General features: G+C 44.2%; 2 protein-coding genes across 2 annotated transcripts in view; one reads left to right on the top strand and one right to left on the bottom strand.

Moving 5' to 3' along the window:
- The window catches only part of rab11fip4b (RAB11 family interacting protein 4 (class II) b), a 71,509-nt gene extending 59,043 nt beyond the window's left edge, over nucleotides 1-12,466 (bottom strand). The window contains exons 1-3 of the mRNA XM_079999803.1: nucleotides 12,452-12,466; nucleotides 8,342-8,429; nucleotides 6,874-6,959 (exon numbers count right to left, since the gene is read on the bottom strand). Coding sequence (XP_079855929.1) covers nucleotides 6,874-6,959; nucleotides 8,342-8,348 — 93 coding nt within the window. The 5' untranslated portion in view covers nucleotides 8,349-8,429; nucleotides 12,452-12,466. The remainder of the gene's footprint in view (nucleotides 1-6,873; nucleotides 6,960-8,341; nucleotides 8,430-12,451) is intronic.
- Nucleotides 12,467-15,383: 2,917 nt separating this feature from the next.
- Nucleotides 15,384-22,441, top strand: LOC307229515 (uncharacterized protein). Its single transcript, XM_079999514.1, has 11 exons — nucleotides 15,384-15,503; nucleotides 15,963-16,111; nucleotides 16,715-16,877; nucleotides 17,587-17,979; nucleotides 18,226-18,507; nucleotides 18,670-18,693; nucleotides 19,833-19,937; nucleotides 20,190-20,220; nucleotides 21,141-21,190; nucleotides 21,361-21,398; nucleotides 21,878-22,441. The coding sequence occupies exons 1-11, from the start codon at nucleotides 15,428-15,430 to the stop codon at nucleotides 21,968-21,970; spliced, it is 1,404 nt and encodes a 467-aa protein (XP_079855640.1). The 5' UTR covers nucleotides 15,384-15,427; the 3' UTR covers nucleotides 21,971-22,441.
- Nucleotides 22,442-23,786: the final 1,345 nt, after the last annotated feature.

The following is a 23,786-nucleotide window of genomic DNA, read 5'->3' as shown; positions in this document are numbered from 1 at the left end:
TGCTATAATACACACATGTGTAACCAGAGCTAGATTGACCCCAAACAGCCTTGGGACCAGCGCCAGTCGTAACGAAGCATTAGGCTTGGGCAGATTTACAATTAAATTGTCTATTGGTGATCGACTCTATAGATCGCGATTGACATTAATGACAGATGGGTTTTTTTCATTTTTTTATCCGCCAGGGAAAATCTGAGCATTGAAACGGTGTAAGTGCAGTTTACTGTGTTCTGAAACTGGAGCGGAGAGGGAGAAAGAGAGAGCGGGCGGAGGAGGCTCCCCCTCTCTACTCAGAGCTGTCGAGTAACCACTGGTGATCGGGTCTCACTTCCTCTCTACAGTCCCATACAGAGACTTTGAGGGGCAGGTGCTTAAAGTAAAAGAAAAGGAACATGGACCCCCAAGTCTGGTTCTAGGCATTTTGCCGCTCTGGCAAAAAGAGCAGCACAGCGGAGGAGCTGTGCGCACATCGCAGGTGCGCCGAGGTGCGAGGTGCATGAGGAGTTCCTCCTCATGCATATCTTGCCCAGACAGGCAGCTACCTCGACACCCATTATCAAGCGCGCCAGATAAAAAAGTGCACCATGGGGTCCATGGGGCTCGTGCAACCACCCCACCGCACATACAGTACCTGCCACTCTATATGCAAATCTTGTGATTATAATATATCAATATATAGCACAATCTCACAAAGAAATATTTTGATTTATTTTGTTTACTTAGTTTCTTATCGTATTGAAAATGAAAAACGTAAATCTAACTCTCTTTTTTTTGTTTCTCTTCCAGACAGTAATGCGAGCCGGCTCCCGTGCCTGTGTTTTTATTTTAGATCTACTATTTATTTTTGTTTGTTTCCTACATAGATGAAACTACATTTTTAAACACAACTGAGTGAAGGGACTTTCCCGCTCCGTCCTCTTCCTGTTGCTTTCGGTTACTATGTGACTTCATTTAGTAAAAACTGGATGTTTTCATGTAAATACTTTACTTGTTAATAATAAATCCTGCACTTCTGACACGGGGAGATTGCATTTGCCACACTTGACTGCAGGACAAGTTCTCCCAGCTGAGTGTGCCTGACTCCACCTGCAGGTGGATCACAGACTTCCTGTCAGGAAGCAGCACGTGAAGCTGGGAAAACACGTCTCTGACTCCCGGACCATCGGCACCGGTCCCCCTCAAGGCTGCGTTCTTTCTCCTCTGCTCTTCTCCCTGTACACCAACAGCTGCACCTCCAGCCACCAGTCTGTCAAGCTCCTGAAATGTGCGCCACCCCACCCTCACTGGGCTCATCTCTGGTGGGGGTGAGTCCGCTTACAGGTGGGAGCTTGACCATCTGGTGACTTGGTGCAGCCTGAACAAGCTGGAGCTCAACGCTGTGAAGACAGTGCAGAGGGTTGTGGACTTCAGGAAGAACGCAGGCCCACTCACCCCCATCACGCTGTGTGACTCCCCAGTCGACTCTGTGGAATCCTGCCGCTTCCTGGGAACCATCATCTCCCAGGACCTCATTCTTTTGGACTTTTATCCGTGAAAATTGCACTGTTACACTTTATATTGAACATTTGCACATTCCTGCACAAACTGTACAGCTTTCTTTAAAAAACAAAAACAGCCTTATTTCACAAATTCTTATATTTTACTTATTGTTTTCCTGTTACTAAAAGCATGTTACGGAAACGACGAGAAGAAGCCATTCTGGTAAGGAGCAAATGGTGGGGGCTCGTCGCCCAATGTTCCAAGAAGGAACGGGAGGAACTAACTAACTACCTAACTAACTTTCCTGTTACTATACTATACATTTATGTTTCATGTATGAACCGAACACCAAGACAAATTCCTTGTACATGTAACCTTACTTGGCAATAAAGATTCTGATTCTGTAACATTACGTTCTAAGTGCATGCAAACCCCACTGCTGCCCCCCAGCGACTGGTGATTTGAATTTTGCACGATCGCCCAAGCCTACGAAGCATTACGTCACATCAAATCTGACATTAAGTTATTACTATGAAAACACATTGCTGAATAAAACAATAATAAAGAAGACACTTGGTCTCCAAGCAGGACAAATTCGAACCATGGTCGGATATAAATGTGTTACGAATACAGTTTTTTTATGGATGAAGAAAGGCAGTTTGCGAGTGCCAAGAGAGATCTACAGTATTACATTTTCAGCAAAAGCGAGCATGTTAAATAATCTCATATACATAGAGGCCATGTTTCAACTTCAGCTCTTGATCATCTCCATATGTGACCATGCAGTATGTTGAGATAATTATCCTTCTTCATATCCTGAATTAATCGAGTGCTGGCAAACCACAATGACGTGGTCGGAACAGTTCTGGCTCAGTATGAGGTTTGAAAATACAGCATAGAAAGCAAAATATTTCATTGGTCAAGAGTGTATTTTCTCAGGTGGAATGCTGCAAAATGATTTTTTTCCCCCTCGAGGACTACACTGGTGTCAAAGCTTTTATTAAAAACCCTGAAAACATTTATATTGCGTTTTGTGCAAATAATCCACATCAGAATAATTCTACCAATCCCTTTTTAAAATGTAAAAGTTTAACTTTTAGTGTACAGCAAGTACAGCATGTCTCACCTTTCACAACCAATGACATCCATTTCCTCCAGACCAAATGGCTGTTTATTCAAACAAACCTACAATCATATCAGCCAAGTCATACTGTGGGCAGAAAATGATAAGCAGAGTAAATAGTCTGGAGTAAAAACTACTTACTTTTCTCTCTGTGGAAATTTATAGTGGCGCATTTTCTTATTCAGTTGTATAGTCAAACACCAGCCCAGATCCTTATATAGATTCATAGCTCATTAAAGAGGCAGCACTCAAGACCTCATTTACAGATTAGATTTATGAAGAGAAGAGTTTTTTGCCATGCCGGTACTGAGTGGGTAGCACGTACAGCATTGAATTTCAGCCATTGTGAATATTTCAAGGGCTCTTCTCTATCAATGGAATGTCGTTTTAGACCAGTGGCAGTAAAATGTGCAACTGTTCATCTGCCTTCACTGCAGAGGCCAGCTAAATAACTCGAAACTATAGTTGAAGTAAATCGTACCTCCATGTTAAAGAGATGTTTACGTGGAGTGTGTGTATTACACGAATGAGGCAAGACAGTTAAGAACATTTAAGGATTATTCCACCCAATTTATTCTGTAAAGTTTAATTTTAGTTTTACCATTTTTAAACACCAGGGGGAGCAGTAGTCTATCACAAACTAGTCAGAATCCAACTCCAAGTCCTTTACTCCCCTATAGGGGTTCCCCTGGCTTGTAAAATCTCGTCCAATGTTCATTCTAGTTTTAGCCCTTTCTATGTCTGACATTCTTTTATACAAAGAATGGGGATACATACATGGCTACAGACACTTCATTGTGAAACATGATGACCACTGGAGTCTACCATATATATTTTCACTCCTATGTATCAAATATACTTTTTACTTCCATTACTAGGAATACTTACAAGAGATCAAAAAAGACAGCAAAAGCAGCAAAAGCCGATAGAAAGATTGGACATTGGCATTTTAGAACACTGTACTGAGTTGTGTGCAGGCAACTCATGGTTAAAGTAATCTAGTTACCAATAAGTATTTGGATGCTGGGCGAGGTCAGATTTTCTAATAGACATCAATTGTGGTGCCTTTAAGGAAGCGTGAAAGGGCAAGATATTTTAAACTACAGGGTGTGTTAATTACATTACCATAGAGATGGCCTCAGGAATGTTTGAAATATGTGTCATGTGAAAGCCCTAGATCCCTCTGCCCCTGTTAAGCAGATGATGTCATTGAATAATTATTTTTGTTTACTGTCTTTGAATAGGTGCCTGGGTGAAACAAAGGGAGCGAGAGAGAAGAATCTGGAGCAACAGTCCACCAGTGACCATTTTTTCTCGAAAGAAAATTAATGACCAAAAATAGCCATATGAAGTATGTTTAGTAACAAACGGCAGTGGGGAAGAAGTGCAAGATGTTGCAGCATATTGACCGCAGGATGCGATTTGTCCTATGACACTTTTAAGCCATTTTAACACACTAGTGTTCGTTGGAGTGTTTTGAAGGATCAAGCAAAATAACCCAAGTATTTGGTGTAGAGTCTAACACAAAATAACTAGTGAATCTAAAGGAATTCTAACTTGAAAGGCTTCCACTAAAATCTGACTTTTATAGCATCAAACCTATTTAAGGCGTGGCCGGGTGGGCCCTCTGCTGACTAGGTTTTTGGTCCTGGCGGCCTGACCCTGGTGCAAGGTGATTTCTGGCCTGCCACGACCCAGAGGGGGTGCGGGGAGCGCCCCAACCTTGGGGTGTCCTGCGCCCTTGGCTATGTGGGTGGGCACTCGGGGCCGGTGGCCATTTGGTGGGCTCGCCTGCGGGTCAGGCAGTTCTGCCGGGGCGTTGGTCTGTCTGCACGGGACCTGGCTCCAGGCCAGTGATCCGTGCCTGATGCCCGTGGCTTGGGTTATGCACTTGCGGGGGGCGTGGGTTGTACTCTATGTGCGCGCTTGAGGGGTGCACGGTCATGCGTGGGTGTGGCTCCGCAGGCTCCCGGCTTCTCTGGGGACTGGGGGGGGGGTCTTCTGTGGCTGCAGGGCAGGGTGCTCGGAGCTTTCCTGCGGTCTTGGAGTGTCTACACAGCTGCGGGACGTGAGGCCTTTTCCGCTGCTTGGGGGCGCCACGATATAATTCCGACCTCATTCACCCGAACTAATTGGAACAAGTACCGTGCACTCACTGGTGGATGGACAGATGGACGGACGGACGGACGGACGGACGGACGGACGGACGGACGGACGGACGGACGGACGGACGGACGGACGGACGGACAGACAGACAGACAGACAGACAGACAGACAGACAGACAGACAGACAGACAGACAGACAGACAGACAGACAGACAGACAGACAGACAGACAGACAGACAGACAGACAGACAGACAGACAGACAGACAGACAGACAGACAGACAGACACACACACACACACACACACACACACACACACAGACGGACTCATCACAGGCACACACACACACACACCACACGCAACTGCTTCCAACACACCCCTGAACACCCTCCTACATTCTTCTCCTTTTCTCCCTCATTTACTGCCATAGCTATCACAGGAATGGGCCACGTTCCGGATTGCTTTATTAATTAATTTATTATGTTTTGTCGATACATGTGTCGTCTGATGTTTCTAACGTTATGTTTTTCAGGTGCATGTTGTTTTTTTCTATGTTTATTTGTCCCACCCGTGCTGATTCTCCCCCTCATGGACAAGTAATGATGATGCGTTGCATATAGACCAAAACACACTCTTGTCATCCCACAGGTCGTCCACAGGACAGAGTTATTACAAGCGATTATTGATGATTAAGGAATGAATAATGGTGGCATTGCAGGTTGAGAAGTTGAACTCCACTTGCAGACTAACTCTGTCCCAGATGCAATGGCATACAAATATGCCCAGCATGCTGACAGCACAGGTTAAAAAATGTTTCAAAAATTTAAACTGTTTAAGGCAGGTGTCATATATTTAAATCATCAACGCAATACTGCACAGACCCGGGAATAAAATTAATTTTATGAATCCCCGAATAAAAAGCATTATACCCACTTGTTAATCCAAAAGATTTGAAATGGAATAGTGCCCTGGATGGAGGGGCTGAATTGTTGTGCAGTGTTATGGTCACTCGCAGTAGAATGCTGCCACCAAGTGGACGGAATTAGAATACCAGCATTTGCCGAGAACCATGGCAAATGTCACGTGGCTTTAGGGAAGTTGCAAGGTGAAAATAGATATTATTCCATTTAATTTACAAAAAACTCACACTTAACAAAGCATAGCTAACATAGCAAAGGAAAACTTTGTCCACAGTAAACTAATCCTAACTAGGGATGTAAAAATATCAAATTTCAATAGTAAAGTAGTGTAGCTTATCTTTGGTCAGCTAGTTCAGACGCCATTTTCTGCTTTTTACAATGACTTTTCAGTTAATTACCATGATGTCCAGTAAGGTAATGATGCCTAAAATGTACCATTTTGTATATTTCAGAGCTATTTAAGACAGGTGTTGCATATTTAGAGCATGAATGCATTATAGGGCTGCAACTAATACGATTATTTTCATTGCCGATTATTCTGTTGATTATTTTTTTCAATCGTAGGATTCATTAATGCGATTAATTTATACCATAAAATCACAGTCATTAAATAATTAATTAAATAATAAGGTGCAAAATACAGGTAAATCCTATCAGAAGTGATATGAATACAAAAGGACATCTTGGAATGTCTTTATGGTTACCCCGGAAAAAAAACATAATTAAGATAAGCATAGGCCTATATTAGAATAAGTTACACAAAGTACCACACAAATATTAAACAGAACCATGTGCTATTATATTACTGAAAGTACCAATGCAATGTTGCCAGAATATTTAATACCAGAATATTTTAATTTACCAAACTCCACTTAGTAATTTCCGGTGGGTCAGTGTTTCAGGTCACCAGTGGGGACGCTTCAACCTTCCAGATGCTGCACATGTGCAGTCTGGGAAAGTGTCTCTGCCAAGAGCACGAGCACTGGCAGCGCGGCCCGTGGACCACATCCAAGTGCAGAGATTGAGGCGAGGCTGCAGCAAATCTGCTCTCCTCACGCGCTGACGTTATAACCCAGATTTAACAGCAGAGACGTGTAAAAATGTCCCCAGGCTGCTTCCGTCAGGATGAGAGAGGATTAAAGTGGCAAAGAGTCTTTTTTTTGTTGTTGTAATTTTAAGTCAATCAGAAGACTTGAGAGGATGGACACAGATTTAGACATGAAAATTCAAACCCCAGCGTCTTACTTGGTTGTAGTAATTGGTGTCCATCTCATAGTGTGCACATGTGGCCCATCGTGTTCCAGCCGTGGAGCTAAGGATCCCCTTATAACCTACAAGAGGAAGAAAAGTGTGTGTGGCAAATCTACAAACTACTCTGAGCTTTGATTGCTGTTCTATCACCCAAAGTAACTAACTGCATTTTTTCATCTTTGCAATATTGCGAAGATACAGCTCATTCTATCCATGAGTGTTACGGAGACCATAGTCCATGCATTTACAGCATCCCGCTTCGATTATTGAAATGTTTGGCTCTCTGGTCTTCTGATGTCTACTATTAAAAGCCTACAGTTATTACAAAATGCTGCGGCAAGAATTTTGACTTGAACGTTTGGCCATATTACCCCAATACTGTCCACCTCACAATGGCTCCTGGATGACCTCGGATGTGACTTCAAGGTTTGGCTACTAACAGATAAAATACTACACGGCCTAGCACCTTCCTATCTTACTGACTTAGTTGTACCTCAAGACTTACAGTACAGTAAGACTCATTTTTAGTCTGGCATTTGGAGACCCTAAATGCAAGACCCCAACCCTAACCCTCACCACACCTGTCCTGCTAGCGAGCCTCTCCAACTGCCGCTAAGAGCTACCTGGATGGGAGCTGATGAGGAGCACTTCCCTGGAGGCATCCACCTGCAGCACACTGCACCAGCAAATACATTCTCATTCTGTCTAGCTTTGACACTGCAGAGTATAAAAGTACAATATCCTAAAAGGGGGGATTCCATTTTCTGTGGTCCCTTCTCAAGGTTTCTTACTTTTATCCTGAAGGGTTTTCTGGGAGTTTTTCCTTGCCCAGATGAGGGTTCAGACCAGGGGATGCCGTTGATTTCTCTCTCTAATGTGGGTTTGTGAAGCCCTTTGAGACTGTATTGTGATTAAAGGCTATATAAATAAACTTTATTGACTTGAATAGACTTTATGGAGGCTTTTATGTTTTTCTGTCCTCTGTTGTTTTTCTCCCAGCCTGCCTGTCCCAAGAAAAAGTAGTAAAATATCTAGATGGCGTCAACATTTGTCTCCCAATGGATAGAGCACTTTAAGAAAGCCATCATCTTCAGAAGTGTTCCCCAAATTAGATACGACCAATCACAGCTATGTTTATTACAGCAGAAATGGAAATGTAACAAGCGTAATATCCACAATCAGCAAAACCTGCTGTATGATTTTCGGCACTCTGCCTCCTCTTAGCAGGCATGTTTCTAACTATGTTTCGCAATGTGTGCAATACTAATTCTTCTTTTCTAACTATTTGTCGTTTTTTTTTAAAGCTTATTTGAAGTTTGTTTTGTTTCTCCCTGGTTCAAGTATTTGGCACGGTAAATAGGGATCAGGAAGACCACTTATGACCTCATCAGAACTTTGAAATTTCTTCTTCCAAGAGACACACTCTTTGTTTCCCACAAAAGACATTTTCTTTCTCTCCTACCTTTCATAGCGAGCACACCCTGACAGAAGTCCTTGAAGTTGATCGTTCCATGAGAGTGGGGGTCCAAACATTTCGCCAACTTCAGCACCTTGACAAATGAAGAGAAACCCATGTCTGAGGACTATCACTGCACAGTAATTACCGCCTTAAAACCCAGTAGGATTGAGATGAATCATAATGTTGACGTTTCCCTGTGCTGTTCAGAGAGTGATCTGCGCAATGACTTCCAGGATTAATTTTAAAGGGGACCTATTGTGAAAAACACACTTTTTTCCAGTGCTTGTGCACATACAGTTGGGTCTCCGATGGACCTACGAACACACAAACTGTGAAAAAGACAACACAGTCAGTTTATGTGGGCTGTCAGTTATGAATGTACAGTATGTCCTGAAACAAGCGGCTCAGCTTCATCTAAGTTACTCCACCCACTTATTCAGGAACACAATGGTGCAGCAAAAAAAAAAAGTAATTTATTTTTGGTGACCTCAGTGACTTGTGTAAAAAGGTGCATAGTAATAGGACCGCTTTAATAATAATATTAAAATAGCACCTTTAAAACACAATTTGCAAAGTGCTTTGACAGATAAAATAAAAGCAGAGTGCTCAGATCATGAATTTAAAAGGCAAAACAACATTAATAAAAAGGAATTCAATTCACTCATTAAATTCAAAAAGCCGATAGAGACAATAAAAATCATATATAAAAAAAAAAAAGACCCATATAGATTAAGACCCATATAGGCCATAAACCTCACAGAAAATCTCAGTCACCTCAACCACCTACCACTCTGAAATTCAGCCTCAAAACGTTCACATTTGCAGCCCCTTATTAATAAGGAAATTGCCGTGCCAACTATTTTTTTCAGGAAAGAACAGATTTTTTTACGGGACAGGGTTTTGGCCCTGTGCACAACCCCCAACCTGGAGGACCAGTGGACTGCTTTTTGTCTCGCCTCTACCCTTCGACCTGCCCAGCATGGGAGGCCCTACCAGAAGATAAATCTCCCGCTGGCATAGCTCTAGGGGTCATTGAGACACACAAGCTTCCCGACCACGACAAGGTCGCAATCCAACGGAAAGATAGACTAGACTAACTCTAACCATAGAATGAAAAAGTCAAAGAAAAATAAGTTAGAATAAAAAACAGTAATACAAACAAAATAGTAATAAATACAAACATAATAAGCTTGAAAATAAGTAAAGTAGCACTTTTTATATATAAGATTAATATAAGATGTCTGTTACTCATAGAATTATTTGGTCATCTGACGGATAGGAAATGTAGAGTGAGCGAGTGTCAGTGACCTCAGGTGAACCTGTGAACTAATGGTGTTAGTAAAAACTGTGCCATGTCAGTAATAATAGTCATTAAGTATTGCTTCAAATTTATTGTTGGCAACTCTGGTCCTTTGTCAGTAACATATCGTATGTCTTCAAAAGATATTAAGTACCAGTGAAACCAGTACTTCTCAAACGCTGTGTCTCAAAAATGTTTGAAATTCCACTTACCATACATAAATAATGGCGACTAGTTCTTGTGCTTCAAGACCTAAACTGTGAGTCTGTGCTAATTCATGAAGTCAATCAGTTCCGGTCAGAACAGAAGCCCTGCGGTCATCAGAACAAGTTTCACCCTTAAAGTGACGACTACACATAGTGATGGAAGGTTCGACCCTTTCTGGAGATTCGGTTCTTGACGAGTCACTCAGAGAATAAAGAGTCGTTCAATTTTCTGAATCTTCATTTGTTTGATTCAGGGGGCAGGGGGCAGGGGGCGTAAAGCACAGTGAGCGAGGGAGGACTCCTCCAACAATGAGCGGGAGTCAGAAGAGTCGGTTCAGTTCTGCGTTGTGAATGGAATTCTCTCAAAAAAATCTTTTCGTTTTGTCGAAATGATTTATCTTGGTGGAAAACAAAGTGTAAATCAGTGACATTCAATATTAATCATACCCAACGCCTTTTGTTTGCCATGGATTTTAATTGAGTTCTCAGTAATAATTTTCAGTTTGGGATTTGAACATTCACTCATTTGACTTTTGAGTTCCTCCAGTTAATGGGAACAAATATTGGAGATAAAAAAAAACACAGCTGTTGATGCATTTATACGTGGTGAGAAATCCCTCTATGTTTTATCTCATTCTTTTACGGAAGCTCCCTCTGGCACATAATCCAGCTGTAAGCCACATCATATACAGGATACAACCGCAATCTGATTGACGCCCTAGATACCGTCGTCCCGGCAGCTGGGTCACCGTACAACGCCACTGAACAGAACCGGGATTTTAGAGCCTGTGAAATTCAGGTCACATTAGGGCTCTGGTCCAGTTTCTTGGACTGAGCACGGTTATTACTTGTATAACCGGCCAAGAGTTGGAGCTGATAACTGGGTCTATTTGAAATGTGTGAGGTTGTTTGTTGTTAGTGACCTAGATCTTTGTTTGTGGGCTATCCTCGGCCTCGGCAGGAGAAAAGTACCGTACTGATGGACCTTCCCACGCAGGACGCAATGATACAACTCAGAGACAAGGTGAACAGCTTGAGAATAAGCAGCCTGTGGGATTTGCTCATGTAGGACAGAGCATTAATAGGACACTTCATGCACTGTAACTAGGTAACTGCTTGGCACAGCTATGTCAGTGTTGTGGTGTGTGGGTGGAGCTAAGGCCAACCGAGTAGGTGTATCTATCTATCTATCTATCTATCTATCTATCCATCCATCTAGGTGTTATATCTCATTTTTTTTAAATGTGGTTTAAAAATGTGATATAGTAAGAAAATAAAGAAAAAATTACAGTAAATTACATAAAATAAATAATATTTATAATAATTTATAATAAAATAAATTATAGATAAAAAAACCCTTTGATTTACTTGGTTTCTTTCTTTGTTTTACTTTGATGCCAACCCATTCCTAATGGCAAATTGAGCTAAATTAAGAAACGTCATGTTTTGTAAAGATAACAGCTTGCATTTAAATGGAATGCAGCATGGGCACAATTAGCTATAGTGCCTTTAGTAGATTAACACATAGTGCAGCCTAGGGGGAAAAAAAGACATAATGATATAACATAAAATGATCCACGATAATAATAATTATAGACAGAAATAAACAGGGGTAAAATAGCTAGATAGATATGGGTAGTTCCAGTTGCCCGTGGGGTCCTGTCTGCCCCACGTCCTTGCAAACCCGCTTTCCCATTGGGCCCTGAACATCCCCAACGTGCCAATGGGCGCCATCAGAATGTTCCTGTTGATTAAAAAACAACAACAACAACAACAACAACAACAACAAAAAACCTGAACACTGGGGAGCCAATCAGCAGCGCTGTTCAATTAACTTCACTTGCGGCGTCGGGGGGGGGAAGGGGGCACTCGGGATCGGCCCACACGCGAACATTATTTACTATCATCCTGTGGAACGGACGGAGCACGACATGCGTCCATCTCGGTGCCTCAGCCGTTGACCCACCGGGAGAAAAACGGGGTTCAAATTAGGTTGTGGGTTCCATTGTACCGGACCGGTCAGCTGCACGGCGATAATTGGGATTCTAGTTCCTCGACCAATGGAGCCGTTGAACCACTTCCGCTGCCAGCTGGGGGGAAAGTCACCCATTGAATGGTGCTTTTAACTCGGGGAATTAAATGACGGCGTTTTTAGCGAGCAGTAGAATCAGGTGCTGCGTGGTTCCGCAATAGGAACTGCTCAGAACTGCACTTGACGTTGGGTCAACAAGTGGGCGTGTGTTGTTGTTTTTTTTTATTTTTTATCCTGACAGTCCCCTGAGCTGGACAACATTACGGTACTTCAGTTAATATGTGGGGCTAGTACGTGCGCGTCAATTCGACGCTTTCGCACTGAAACACTCGTATCGTTCGAATCGCGCAGCTCTTGTAATTAAATAATGGCAGGACTTGTGTATTGGTGTTGACGGGAAGACTTTTCTCCGTGTGAAAACAGCTTACATAAATAAATATAACTTTTGATAATGTATATATATTTTTTGTATTATTTACGTATCCTTGTTTTTATTCTGGGTCTTATATATATATATATATATATATATATCTTCCAATTTCCCCCCGTTATATATAAACATCTATGGCGCTCACCTCTTCTCCTTGTCCAAACTGTGAACCCAGGCGTATGAAGTGCTGCAGGCGGATAAAACCGTCGGAATCCTCGCCACACGCGTCGAACACCTCTCTGAGTTTCGCCAGGAACATCAGCAGGTGCCCTCGGTCGGGAAGAAAGTTTTCGTCCATGCTTCCCCCTGAGCGGTGGTCGACGGCGGCGACGCTCGCCCGGCGGCCGGTCCGCGCGGCGCACCACGCCGGGGGCACGACGACGCGACGCGTGGGCGGAGGTGGGCGTCCGCCGCGCCGGCGCTGCGTTCGCGTCACGTCACGGGGAATGGAGCAGGGACGGAGCCCGCGGCCGCTGCACGTCGCGTATTTTTCATTGAACGCACGATAGGCGAGAGGACAGCTTCCCCTGCGGGAATAAGTTGGCGTATATTGTGGAATGCGGACGCGGTCGGGTTTTCACGGATCGGATCACATTCGAGGCGTACTACCTGGACTCTAGGTTGAACGGCCGTCCCCGGTTGGAAAGCTGGTAATTCCAGGACGGTTCATATGACTTGAACGCAGCAGGAAGTTCGAGCGTGTGGTTGAACGATCTGAGCTCTATTTACTTTCTACAGGTTCAATTCAATCAAGTTACGCGGGACACATGCTGCTGAAATTACCGTCAATGTACATTTATTTTTAGAAAGGTATTTTAAAAAATATGTCACAATGCGCGTCCGCTAGGCGGCTCTGTTGCTCCACGGCGGCAATTAATCTCGTCTGCCTCTTCGGTAATATCCTGAGGACACGTGGGTGAAGAAAGGGCAGATGAAAACCTGCTATATATAAAAAAAAGATTAAAAGTATAATACTACTACCACTACTACTAATAATAATAATAATAATAATAATAATAATAATAATAATAATAATTATTATTATTATTATTATTATTATTATTATTATTAGTAGTGGTAGTGGTAGTGGTAGTAGTAGTAGTAGTAGTAATCAGTAGTAGTAGACATGTTATAGTGTTGTTATTATTATTATAGTATTGTTGTAATGATGAGAAATTGTCTACATTTTAAAATGACTTCAACCCATGGGAACTGAGGGCTCGTTGTGCAACTGGTGTTCTTGCATTAATAGATAGGTTCACCATTTTTCAAGCCAGACCTTATCAGTATTGGTACTTCTAGCTGTTCATTGCCAGCCTGACATCTCCAGACCAGTTCGCAAATGCGTATTTGTCTGGAATCTCTCAGTTTTGTTTTTTTTACATTTCCAAGCATTATCAACGGGTGTAGACCAAAATCTCTGGTCGCATTTGGATAGACCTACAATCAATCAGCGCATTAGATAGACTTACAACCAATCAGAGCATTGGATAGACCTACAACCAATCAAAGCAACAAAATGTGTGATGTAGCGCTGAGCGAGTGAGTTGGTAAATGTAACTTTTACCAAATCGTGTTGGAAGTACGGCAAACATATCTTTCTTATCCACAAAAGCTTTTTAGAGAAAATGTGCCGCCCAGTTTGTTTAATACTGTCGTGATAGCAGATTCAGCAGACAGTTCAACATAAGTGACAGCCATCTTGGTAAGGTCTCTCAACGGCGAAAGGGAATTCAACAGACCATTCCATGTCAGGGGCAGCCATCTTGGTAAGGTGCCTCAATTGTGAAAGTGGATTCAACAGACCGTTCCACATCAGCGGCAGCCATCTTGGTAAGGTGTGTCAACGGCGCCCATCTGCATCGCCAGCTAACAAACCCACTCCATATCAGATAAACGGTTGTGATTGGCCCGACCCTGGCAAGGTCGGGTGGAAATCTGTTTGGATGGGAGGGTGGCCAGACGTATTCTGCAGAGCAAATGGAACATGAGCTGCAGATTCATCTGGTTCCCAGGCCAGTTCATACCACAACCTCACTTAACACTTGAGTTAACTTTACCCCACTCTGCTGCCGCTTCTTACTGGAATTGATTGCAGTTCAATGGGGCATGATGTGTAAACCATGTTAAAGCTCCTTTTTCAAAAACGGGAAACTCACATTATAGTCACATGTGTCATAGTGTATTTCATCTTTTGTTTTGAATAAATTTTATTTAAAACTACAATGTTGGCTATCGTAGGTTGCCTTGCCTATTGGGGTAAAAAAAACAAAAAAAACAACGAAGCAGCACAACTTCCTGTTTCTAGTCTCCAGCTAAAAGCTGATTTGCAGAAGTGCAAAGAATCAGTAAAACCCTGAAAAACTGACCATTGACCATTTAAAGACTGCCTGAGCTTTCAGTTCTTGAAAAGGAGACAACAGTGCAGATGTTTGTCACCATCTGCGTTGCTGGAGCGCGTTCTCCTTCCGTCGATGGGAACCAGGTGGCACGAGGCCAATGTCTGCTCTCGTATCGCAGGACACAATCCGAGAGTTGTTGACACGGCGTACAAACATCTCGCTATGTCCAACAACCCACATTCTTGCTTGACTTTCTCTCTCCGTCCTTATCCTGCAGACGTTTTCTGCAGCCACGCCGCCCCGTTGTCTATTCAAGTTACACTAAAGGTTACCTTTCCGTTGTTGAAAACCATTTTTTTATCTATTGAGTGGGTTTCTTAGCAACGCATGCCCTTAAAATAACCTACAAATGACGTTGACTGCTAAATCTGGACTGATGAGCTGAGACATGAATTTATTTTTCTGGGTTGGAGACACATCCTACAGTATTTATTCTGATACCACACACACCAATGCTCCTAGAGAGGATGTGTTGGTCCACTGGTTCTACAGCCCCCACCCCAACTCAATTCCTTCTTCAAGAGGATATGATACTTGCGAAAACACAGAAGGCGCAAGCATCGAGCAATGTGTGTGTGTGTGTGTGTGTGTGTGTGTGGGGATGGGAGGGTTGAGGCAGGCAGACAGACAATGAGAGCGAGGGTTCAACTGGAAGTTTTCGAGTGTAAAAGTGCACCGGAGGTGCGCTCGCTCTATTCCCTGCACCATCTGTCTCAAAGATGACAATTTTAAAAGGCGAACATATTGTCTCACTTTGGATATGCACAGTTTTTTTTACTTCTCTCCATTTTTGGGGTAAGCATCTTACGTCTTGTCGCCAGGAAATTGAAATTTGTAACTAGCTTTAACTCATTTTCTGTAATAGGTTGTAATCATAGATGTATCCTAACTTATCTTATGTTATATACATATTTTTTGACTGTCGTGTAAACAGGATCTGCTGCTGCTGTAAACACCAGCTTTTCCCCTCTGAGATTAATTAAGTGTTATCCTATCTCATCTTATTTTGTCTTGTTTTCTTTTTTGTAAAATTAATCCTCAAACTAACTTTTCAGAAGACATAGGAAACTAAGGATTGTGAATTAAGAACAAGAAAAAATCAGTGGTCAGCTTCAGTTTTGTGTCAAACTGAAAATAACCTTTCTTTTCATGGCAGATCTCAGTTTTTAAACCTCAGTTTCGCCGATTAGCGATAGAAGAGTTTTCCCGTGGTGGTGGGGTGAGTTTAGGACATGTTTCCACTTCCTGCTCTAGGAGGAGCAGCCAGCTCGGCCACCGAACCTGCGCTCCCAACCCCGGTGCTGAAAGTCGTGTCGAGGTCGGGGGATGTGGTGGGGATCGTGTGTGAGGCACCGGTGGGCCAGAGAGCGGTTCAGTTCACGCTGTACCATGCCAAAGAGCAGGTACCTCTTATGAAGTTACATTCCAAAGGATAGGTAGTTATAATGTCGCTTATCTAAGCGACGCTATACTAATAGCACTTAATACCTTTTTTCTACAAAAAGTCCCAGAAACAGATAGGTTGCATAATTACAACTACCTTTATACCATTATAAGCAAGGGATAATGTACAGCCAGCCAGTCATTATCGCAAAATAACCCCCGACAGGGTGATCTCATACTGTAGGTTCTTTTGCCGTCTGTCAGCAGGCTGTACATTATCCTTCTTATGACACAACTACCTGATTAATTAAATAATACATTGAGATGGGATCAATGTGCTGTGACACAAAGGACGTGAATTTAGGAAATAATTTACCTGCAGATTGCAGCTATTGACCAATCAGAATCGTGTATTCCACAGAGCCGTGTAATAATGGTGCGTGTCATGCGACTAGTAGTGCGGTGCCTAGTGGTGCCAATTACCGTAGCAGTATTTCAATGAGTTGGTTTCCTAGCGAGGAGCTGGTGTTCTCATTACATTCTGAGTTAAAACGGATGTTATGTAAAGGATCAGTTGGTTCTTTCTATGTGTAATCTTCCTTCCCCCTTGCCTGCTCTTTGAGGTGGACACTGTGGTGGACCAGCAAGGTACCACCGAGGCTCAGTTTACCGTCAGCGTGAAGGAAGGGAAGTCAGCCCAGCAGAACCTGTACTGCTGTCTCTACAAGAACAACCTCGGCTTCTACAGTGCCTTCAGTCCCTATTTCAATGTGGACCAACTACCGGGTGTGTGTGCACACATTTCTATTGTCCGCTCAGCGTCTCGAGCCGTAATGAGTTCATTTGAGTAGCGCAGCTTGTCCGGCACTGATTCTGCCTGCAGTGAAAAGAAACAAACACTCCCATCCGTTTCTCTCCCTATCCCCTCTGAGTAGCGCGACCGCAGGTGCTGTCTGTTGGTGTCATGCGGTGATTTGCTGGTAGTAACATCCTGCACTTCATAGAGAAACCGCTCACACACACACACACTCACACTCACACACCCACACCCACACCCAGGCACACACGCAAGCGCACACGCACGCACGCACACACACACACACGCACACACACACACACACACACACACATCAAACACTGCATTCACCGCTCCGTTGTGTTGACGGTTACAGGATGAAGTGTGATTACCAACTTGTGTTGAGTCTGATATTAACACTGACCAGAAACAATAGAGTCACAGCAGGTTTGTACACTGCTGGTTTCAATTGTTGTTATTTTTATAGCTGATATAGTTGTTTTCTCCAAAAATAACTCTTCTGTTTATGTTGGAGTGGGGGGGGTCAGCCTAAAGGAAACTCGCTCTGCTTGGTAGCATGGATAACAAGGTTATATTTGGAAGCATTAGCTGTCGAAAAAAATGGATGGATTTTCATGACTGATGACTGGATTAGAACTCATTTCACTCAACATGTCCTCCTTTTTACGCCACGTACAGCACCGACTCCATCACCAGCATCGTTCCCTTCCCCCGTCCTAACCGTGGAGCCTGCGAGTGGCCGTGTGAAGCGGGGCCAGGTGCTATCGTTTCGCTGCGTCCTCCCGGCCGCCCAGTCCATGTCTGGTTCCCAGTCCCAGTCCCAAGCCCAGCAGAACCCCAAACCCGTGGTCTATCTCCTGCTGAAAACAGTTGGGTGGACCGGGGCCACCTCGGTCGTCCTCCAGCCTCAGGACAGCCGGTTGCCGGACTCCACCGCCCAGCCGGGGGCCTTCACCGTGGGGCCGGTGAAGGGCGGAGAGGGGGGATCCTACACCTGCCTCTACCAATTCCCCACGAGGAGGGCCGTGCTCAATTCCACGGCCAGCAACGCGGTTCAGGTCACCATCACAGGTTAGAACGCCTTCAAATGAATGAAGGCCTTTACCGAGAGCATGGTGGAACCTGTCACTGTCAGGAACATTTGCCTGAGACTCCGCATAGCTGTCTTAGGGTCTGGCGCTACTTTATTATTCGTGGAAGTTGCCTGGACACCTCATTTATCTCACCGGGAGAGAAAGCGCTTTGTCTGAATGATGTATGTGGCGGTTCCTTTTTCATCATTTAACCAAGGCGTCTCCTGATCTCTCTCCTGTCAAGACCTGCTGCCGTTGCCCACCCTCACTCTTCAGCAGCAGCAGGGAGGTTGGCATTTGTTATGCACGGGCTCCTCAGCCTACCCCGGAGCCCTGTTCACCCTCTACCACGCCGATAACAAGTATCCCGTCGCCACTCAGCGTGCCGGCATCAGCCTCCATCACGCCGTCTTCCCTGTGCCCGTCCAGGACCGCCCCTCAGCGCACTACCAGTGTCAGCACAGCGCTCTGCTGGGGAAGGAATGGAGCTCCTCTGAACGAAGCCTCCCCCTGGCTGTTTCCAAAGGTGCGGATGAGAGACGGGGAGAGAGACATAGAGAGAGAGAGAGAGAGAGAGAGAGAGAGAGAGAGAGAAAGAGAGAGAGAGAGAGAGAGAGAGAGAGAGAGAGAGAGAGAGACAGAAAGAGAGAGAGAGCAACAACATCATGTCTTGTTTTTAACCTTTCAGGCATTTCAACTCCTGCTTCACCAGGTAGGTCCATATCAACCTCTTGTTTCACACAACACCTCAATATTTCGCCATGTGAAATCCCACGAGTATCGAAACGACAACTTTTGTTACTATTACACTGCTATGTGGACTCGATTCTGATCGGTCGATAGCGGGAATCACTGGGCCGTTATTTCTGAATAATGACCGCTGTCACAGAAAGCACTTCTTCGGCCGTATTCCCGTCCGTCGCTTCAGTAGGTTAGTCATAAAGCAGGGCAAAGTTGTTGTTTTTTAATCCGTAGAGTGACTTCATTGTCGTGGACCGTTTTTCTTCGCTGCGTGCGCCACCATGCTAGTAAACAAAAGTCAGAAAGTTCATTTGAAGAATGATTTCAAATCAATATTCTGTCTCAACGTACTCTTTTATTTCGTAAGTAGCCGCGTAATTAGCGGGAAAATGTGCAGCCAACCAGTCGTTATCGCAAAATAACCCACGACTGGGTGATCACGTACAGTATCTTGCCGGATAATGACCGGATGGCTGCACATGCGGTGTACTGCGGGGTATACACAGGCATACGGAGGATACCTGCTTCTTTTTCAGTTGCCATTGAGTATACCCACGCCTAAATCCCCTCCGATGCGCATCATTCAGTGGTGTCCTGCAATTGCCAAATTATGAGAGACAGTCCGACCACATGTTGTAAATTTAAAAACACCCACTAAAGAGATGATCTTCACATTAACAGTGGCTAATTACGGAGTTGTCTTACCCTACAGTCTGCGGGCCAGTATTGATTGATGCTCTTCTGTGTCTAATGTTAATCCCATAATGATCCTTACTCCCTGAAGTCAAGCAGCAGAAGATAAGCGGCAGTTTTCAAATACTACCGGCCCATTTTTGGCTGAACTAAATATGCAAGAGTAGTCGTCAACATGTCATTGTTTATAACACAGGGTGTTTATCCTTTGCTGGACGGGCCGCTTAAAGAAAACAAACTTTTTGGGCAACAATTGAGAGTACACCCACTTCTCCAGGCACCACTACACCACTGGCTGCATGGTATCCCTTACTTAAATAGCCAAAAACACTTCCGCTTGTTAGTGAAATCCAGAGGTACACGATCAAACGCATGCATCCGTTTGTGCTACTAACAGTGAGTGGAATATACCTTCAGGTGCTTCAAGTGTGGATTGGCCTCTGAACGTCGGCTCCTTCTCCGCCGCGGTGCTGTTCATCGCAGCGGTGGTGCTGGTGGTGGTGCTGCTACTACACAAGAAAGGTGCAAGGAGCGTGAACTGTCTTTCCGCCACTCCATAACAAGCGTGCGCTTTTCGTTCGGATTTTCTGAATGGTTTTGACGCTGGTCTCTCTCTCTCTCTCTCTCTCTCTCTCTCTCTCTCTCTCTCTCTCTCTCTCTCTCTCTCTCTCTCTCTCTCTCTCTCTCTCTCTCTCTCTCTCTCTCTCTCTCTCTCTCTCTCTCTCTCTCTCTCTCTCTCTCTCTCTCTCTCTCTCTCTCTCTCTGCGTCTCTAGTGCGAGCCGCAGCCGCTGAGAGAAAGAGAAGGTATTGTTAGCTGTTAAGGTATTGTTGTTGTCGTCGCCTTTGGCCTTGCTTGTCAGTTTATTGTTTGCTGCTGCTATGGGTGGGCCGGGGTGGGGCTGTTGAATTCGGGGAGGGTGTTGGGGTTGTGTGTGTATATATACACCTATCCGCCACCACATTGAAACCAGTGACAGGTGAAGTGAATATCATTGCTCATCTCGTTCCAATGGCACCTGTCAAGGGGTGGGATATATTAGGCAGCAAGTGAACAGTCAGTTCTTGAAGTTGATGTGTTGGAAGCAGGAAAAATGGACAAACGTAAGGATCTGAGCCACTTTAACAAGGGGCCAAATTGTGATGGCCAGACGACTGGGTCAGTGCATCTCCAAAACAGCAGGTCCTGTGGGGAGTTCCTGGTATGCAGTGGTTAGTACCTAGCAAAAGTGGTCCAAGGAAGGACAACCGATGAACAGGTGAAAGAGTCAAGGGCCAAATGCACGTGGGGAGTCAAGTCTCGCCCGTCTGGTCCGATCCTACTGTAGCACAAATTGCTGAAAAGGTTAATGCTGACTATGAAAGACTGTATCTTTCATGCGTCTATCATTACCACCGTAAGGAACCACTTCCTCTCTCACAACCCCCTCAACACCCCCCCGAGTCGCACCTTTTCTACCTGTCAGTCACTCAGTCACTCTGTAAAGGACTGACAGGGATGTCAGCCCTTTTGTGTTGTAAACTACATTAGAAAAAAAGGAAGCCTTATAGTCCAATGCAAATGAGCCAAATGTGCCCAACAAAATCCTCCAAGAGCACAAACATCCCTAAATGCAAAGGAGATCTACAGCTGTGGTGGGGTTTAAAATGGTTTCATGTAGGTATGGTAAGAAGTAGACATTTGGACTCGCATCGGGTTTTTCTGACATCCGTGCTGCATTTCTCAGGGAGGAAGCAGAGTTCTGGAGTAGGGGTCACAGTAAAGATCATGTGCCTGGTAAGTGCTTCTCTTCAAAAGACACCGCCCGTTCTCCTCCCTATCACTGAACCACTGGCTGATTGTGTGGTGTGAAACGTTCTATAATGACAAATGTTCTTATCTGACTAAATATGGTCGGTACTTGTCTACACAACTCACTACCAGTCACTATGTTTATTATTTTTAAGAACATCCAGATTCGCCCAGATGTTCCAGCAACTCTCAGGTGACTATAACCGCACCCTACATCCTTACATATGATTTTATTGTCTATATTTTCCCGGTCTGGAGCATGTGAGTCTCTCGGCATGCTTCATGCCTCTGAAGCATGCCGAGAGAAAATATCAAATTTAAGGAAGGAACTGAAGGAATTGTATTGCCGCACTGACAGTTTTTGTTTTGTATTATGTCTCCCTCTCCCTCACTTCTGCAAACCATTAGAAACGTCCCCGATCCCTCGTCTTTAAACACGCGCGCACGCACGCACGCGCACGCACGCGCGCGCACACACACACACACACACACACACAAACCCAGGCCTCATAGACCCCAACTCTGGTTTGTCCTTTCATTAGTATTAACATGTTTCATTCATTAGTCTGATGAAGGGCCTCTCATACAGCTCAAAGACCCTCACGCAAAGAAGTGTAGTTGCGTCTTATTATGCATTGTGTGTGTGTGTGTGTGTGTGTGTGTGTGTTACAGGACTGGGCCCACGCCAGCATGACTTCAGAGGTGGCGTCCAGGTCGTCGCTATGGAACCCGCTCTCCACTTTCACACCCCAGTCCTTCCACTAAGTCTATCTCTCTCTCTCTCTCTCTCTCTCTTTCTGATTTTTATTGTTTTTTGTTGTAGCATCACTGAGAGCAACAGAGGCACACAACAGGAACTGAGGATGTGTCCTCACTTCCTATTTCACTGGTCTGCAGTAAAATTGTACAGTTTGACGCAGGGGATGTTTGCGATGTTTGTTTTTGGTGATGATGTCCAGGCCCCAGAAAGTGATGCAATACAAGATGTTTGTAACGACTTTCTACACCATTAGTGTCCGTTGCGCAATAAACCGTGTCTCCGTAATCGCATCGGAGTGGAATCGAATGCATAGTAGTGCTGCAGATATTTCACTGCCATCCCGGCATCCGCTGCAGAAAAAGGTTTATACAGTTTATATGTGGATAATGAGGTATTTAAGCAAGCATGCACTGAAATAATGACTGGGTTGAAATCTTTGGATCAGCTTTGAAAATAAACGCTTTAATTTGTTGAAATTGATGTTTCTTCAATTAAAAGTGAAATCCTAATTTCTCAATTTTATGTTGAGAAATCCCAAGAAAATGTATCTTTGACATAATTAAATTGATTGAACAGTGGAAACATTTTCAAATACACGATTCAACACACAAATTAGAGTGGTGCATAAAGCCCATTCATTGATAAAACATATAACACAATTCTATATACTGTACTCTTTCTAATGCGTATGCTCTGTTGGTAGTTTGAACAGACCTTTAGATGGCGCTCTTTACACATACTATGGATCATAAACCCACGGACAGTGTGATTAGCATATAGTAAAATGGACCTCATTTATGACGTCATCGATGCCAAACGAGACTAAAGAGCATTTAGATTTTATATCAAATATATCAAAAGTATAACCACACTGAATCAAAGAAATCCAATCAATGACGACGGTGTCGATCAAAATAAAGGAGATAAAGCAGTTCATTTTGATTGATTGATTGATTGATTGATTGGCTGACGATGACGGAGCCAAAATGATGCTGTCAAAACGTCTCCGTCAACGTCACTTTGCGTGTATGTGGGAGTTTTATTATTTACATTTTTTTTTAATGGCTCACCCTAAACACCATTCCACATCACAGCCGTCATAGGACGTCATGCACAGGAAGTAGGTTTGTTGGGATTTTTGCTGATCTCCTTTACTCGACCCCCAGGTTGAGGCGAGCTGGTGTGATGCTCTCTCCATCTCAGCACACACACGCTTCCCCAATTCCGCTTCTTTCTGACCGTCCATGACTTGGCATCCGCGTTCTTTCCCCTACACACTGGAACAGGAAACCGACTCGTCAACACTCCTTCAAAAATTTCTGCTCGCTCGCGCACACACACACACACACACACACACACACACACACACACACAGACACACACACACACACACACACGAAGACAGCAGCCTGTCTCCAGTTGACGACATTACCGATTATTGATCCGAGTCATACCAATGAACCTCACGGCTCCATAACAATACACTCCCTCGTCAGGGGGCGGGGGGTAGTCGTGGATCAATAACTATGATAAGACGAGATTTTCACTTAATTAATCCCTCTTCTCCGGAGGAGAATTGAAATTGAAGGGAGCAAGGCGTGGAGCAGGGCGTGCGTCCGGTTCAAACCGAAACGGATGTTTTTGACAAATTAAGCGACGTCGGCATCGGGTAAAACTGATGAAAGTGGCCCCTTTGAGCGTCATCCCGGCCAGTCTCACCGGAGCCGTTGTGTTTTTGCAGTAATTAAAGTGTGAAACCAGTGTGGGCGTTTGGAAGAACAAGAACTGGTGTATGCACCTGCACTCAACGAAGAGGTCCAG

This window comes from Zeus faber (genome assembly GCF_960531495.2).
Source record: "Zeus faber genome assembly, chromosome: 4".
Lineage (NCBI taxonomy): Eukaryota > Metazoa > Chordata > Actinopteri > Zeiformes > Zeidae > Zeus > Zeus faber.
This window is presented reverse-complemented; position numbering and strand designations above follow the sequence as displayed.